The sequence below is a fragment of the Galeopterus variegatus genome, unplaced genomic scaffold (genome assembly GCF_000696425.1).
Source record: "Galeopterus variegatus unplaced genomic scaffold, G_variegatus-3.0.2 Scaffold11150, whole genome shotgun sequence".
NCBI classification, from domain to species: Eukaryota; Metazoa; Chordata; class Mammalia; order Dermoptera; family Cynocephalidae; genus Galeopterus; species Galeopterus variegatus.
This window is the reverse complement of record NW_007737261.1, coordinates 10,939-14,776: the sequence shown is the minus strand read 5'-3', so window position 1 is coordinate 14,776 and position 3,838 is coordinate 10,939. Positions and strand designations below refer to the sequence as shown.

Genomic DNA, 3,838 nt, shown 5'->3' with positions numbered 1-3,838 from the left:
CTGAGCTTCAATTTCTTCATCTGTAAAACAGAAACTCAGAGCTTTAGTGTGAGGGTTAAATGGGATTAATGAATGTCAAGTGCCTGGCACAGTCTGCCCAGCATGGGAGGGCACTCAGTTGCTGGCAGTACAGTGCTCACACTGGCAGTAATTGGCAGTTTCCTTAGCCTTGTTTCAGTGGACAGAAAATTTTCTTCCAGCTATCCAGTTGATAGAATTTGGACGTGTTGTTACTCCCCAAACTAATGTAGAAATCTGATCCCCAATGTGGCAGTGCTGGAAGCTGTTTGAGTCATGGGGGAGGATCCCTCATGAATGGATTAATGCTCTCCCTGTGGATGGGGGGTGGGTGCAAAAGCTGTTTGTTTATAGGACCCTGGCACCTCCCCCCTCTCTCTCTTGCTTCCTCTTGCCATGTGATCTGCTGTACCCACCGGCTCCCTGCCACTTTCCACCATGAGTAGAAGCAGCCTGAGGCTCGTACCAGATGCAGCGGTCCCAGAATCATGAGCCAAATAAACCTCTGTCCTTTATACACTACCCAGTTTCAGGTATTCTGTTATAGCAACACAAAACGGACTAACACACCAGTGCTTTTCTACATTCTCTCAAAGTGAGTGAAGGCAGCACAGCTCCACTCATGTTCAGACAGAATGTTGGTAGGATTTCAGAGGTATGACAACCTTTGCAGCTCAGCTCGCCTTCCACCCACCCTCTCCCCGAGTGCCCAACCCGCACCCTTAGGGCCACCTTCCTCATTCTGGCTCCCATCCCAGTGGATTAAAGGGCAGGAGTGAGAACTTCAGTGAACTCAGTCTGAACCCAAATCTCAAAGTAAAACTGGGATGCACATTCATGACCCCCTTTCTCCCTGATTCCACACACAATTCCTCCATCCCCTAAGGCAATGCCCCAGGTCCTCCTCCTACTCCTGTCCCTTCTAATCCCCTGGCAAGAGAGAGGCAAAGAAAACATTCTTGCTTTCAGTGTGCTAGAGCCCCTCTAACAGTGCAAAATAAAATTCCTCCTTCCTCCTGCTTATCACCAGCTCTCTCTTGCCTCAGTCTTTCTTCCCCCTTTTCTCTCACTGTCCTTGTTTAGGACCTTGACTCTGCTTTGTTACAAGGCAGCTTTCCTCTGCACAAAGTCTGTCCTGTGAATTTTTAGAATTCACTTCTTATCTGCCCTGGGGCCTCCAGCGGCTTTGCCAATTGCCTATATCTCATGAGATTGAAGAGAGAAGGGGAGCTGGAGAAGCGGGGGAAGCTGGGGCTGACTTAAAGTTAACAATTTAGAATTTCTGATGGGTTAGAGATTTGGTGCAGAATCTGATGAAAAGTAGGATCCACTGTGCTTGGCATTTCCCTCCAATTTGACATTTCAGCATACAAGATTCTAGTAGGAATTTTCCTCCTATATACCTCATTTAGACTCAATCACTGAAAATATACCTCATGAAATTTTTGAAGTAGGTCTTATTAACACAACCATGTTAATTAAATGTTGGGAATTGGCATTTGTTGGAAATGGGTAAATACAAAGGCATTTGGAGACTGAGGGAATGAAGGTGGACACAAAGACACAAGAACAGTTCTCACCTAATAATTCCTTATACTCTTGTTTCCTTTTTTTAACTCCACAGAAACAGGAAAGCTGTACTGTCTCTTTGCATTCTGTGGATGACTTTTTCTGAGTGCAGCCCTTAGTCTGTCCTTAAAATTCTCCCCAGCAAAGTAATAAAGCAAAGGGTTGAGGCAGGTATTGGCTGCTGCCAAGGCCAGCGTGATGACCACGGCTTTATGCAGCCCGTCTCTGCATGTACCCACTTCCCACGTGACGAGATGGAGGGTCCTCAGAGTGTGATAGGGCAGGAAACACAGGAGAAAGATGATCAAGGCAATAACGGTAGTGATCAGTGGCTTCCTGTAAGAAACACGCAGCCCCAAGTCTGGGATCTTCACCTTTAATAGGACTCGAATGATCAGCAGGTAACATATGCTCAGTGTGCATAATGGTAGCAGGAAGCCCACCACCAAGGCAAGGTGGTTCATGATCTTCAGTTTAGCAATTTTATTGGGATTCACCTCTAAGCATGATGTGACATTGCCCTTTTGCTCAGTGCCTATGTTCATAAGCATTATTGAGGAAGCCATAATAAAGATCCACATGATCCCACATAGGATCCAGGCACTCCTGATGCTGGTGACATGTAGAAACCGGAAAGGGTGAACCGTTGCCAGAAAACGCACAACACTCAGCACAGTCAGGAAATAAATGCTGCTGTACATATTGACGTACAAGGAATAAGACATAATTCTGCAGGCCAGGTCCCCAAATACCCAGTTGGAACCTCTGAGGTAATAGTCAGCCCTGAAGGGCAGTGTGCTTATAAACAGGAGATCTGAAATGGCCAGGTTTAGCATGAAAACATTCACAGATGTAGACTTCTTATAAGGCTGCAGGAAAACATATATGGAAATGCCATTTCCCAAGGCTCCCCAGACAAATATTATCAGGTATGCAATTGGGTAAAATTCTCTCTTGAAGTTTTCAATCATGCAGTTCCTGTTGCTGTTGTTATTGTTGAAGGTGTCATTTGGTTCCATTTCTGATATGGAGACGGATGGAGGCAAGGACATAAGTTATTTCTCCATGCTGGATTAAAAAGAAACAGATACAAATAAAGTTACTTTGTGTATTTCCTTTTTTCCTCCTGCTCACTGATTATACCTTTCCAGGTTTTAATGGAATAGGGAAAAATACTAGTTTTCTTTGATATTTAGTTGAAAAATATCAGTTAAGACTTTACCATATGCTGCATTATATTTCATGATAAATTTACTAATTCACAGAATGTAGAGTAACCATTTATTTATTTGGTTGAAACTAAAGCCTCAAACTTGGGGAATTTGTGACCTAGTGCCCATGTGGATGTGAATGCCTCCCTGTGATACTGCAATGTAAATATACTGGACAGCAAATTTCACTTCAGAAACTATGGAGGACAAAAGGAAATGGCACATTTCTTAAAGCGATGAAAGAAAAGACCTGCCAACTTAAGGTTTTTAATCTAGCGAAAATATCCTTTAGACACAAAGGGGATAAGGAGACTTTCTCAGTTAATGGAAAACTAAGAATTTGCTGCCAGAAAATCTACCCTAAGAGAGTGACTAAAGGAAGGTTCTAAACTAAAACAAATTGACAAAAGAAAGCATCTTGGAACATCAGAAAAGAAGAAAGAACATGGTAAGCAAAAATATTGTAAATACAGTAGGCTTTCCTCCTCTTTTTGAGTCTGTTACATTTGTTGGTCGAAACAAAAACTATAACAGTCTGATGTGGTTTTAAATGGATGTAGGGGAATTATTTAAGATAATTATATTATAAATGGGGGACAGTAAAGAGACATAAAGGGAAGTAATGTTTCTGCACTTCACTTGAACTGGTAAAATGATGATGCTAACGTATATACCAGTATAATGTAATACCTAGGGCATCCACTGAAAAGCCATACAAAGAGATACACTCAAAAGTACTACAAAAAAATCAAAATGGAATTCCAAAAAGTGTTCAGGTAACCAACAGGAAGGCAGGGAAAAGAAAACAGATTATACAAGCAGAAAACAAAAAATAAAATGGCAGACATCCCTCATGTAGCAATAACTACATTAAATATAAATGGCCTAAATATACCAATTAAGTGACAAATTGGCAGACTAGAATATGTATAAAAAAATATGACCCAGGGCCGGCCCGGTGGCGCACTGCTACAGTGCGCTGCTTGTGAGCGTGGTGGCGTTCCCGCCGAGGGTTCGGATCCCACATACAGACCGGTTCC

General features: G+C 42.6%; 1 protein-coding gene across 1 annotated transcript; it reads right to left on the bottom strand.

Annotated features, from left to right (window-relative positions):
- Window positions 1-1,306: 1,306 nt before the first annotated feature.
- On the bottom strand, window positions 1,307-2,651 carry CYSLTR2 (cysteinyl leukotriene receptor 2). Its single transcript, XM_008594614.1, has one exon. It carries the CDS (start codon window positions 2,637-2,639, stop codon window positions 1,599-1,601), a length of 1,041 nt encoding a protein of 346 aa, XP_008592836.1. The 5' UTR covers window positions 2,640-2,651; the 3' UTR covers window positions 1,307-1,598.
- Between the last annotated feature and the right edge of the window lie 1,187 nt (window positions 2,652-3,838).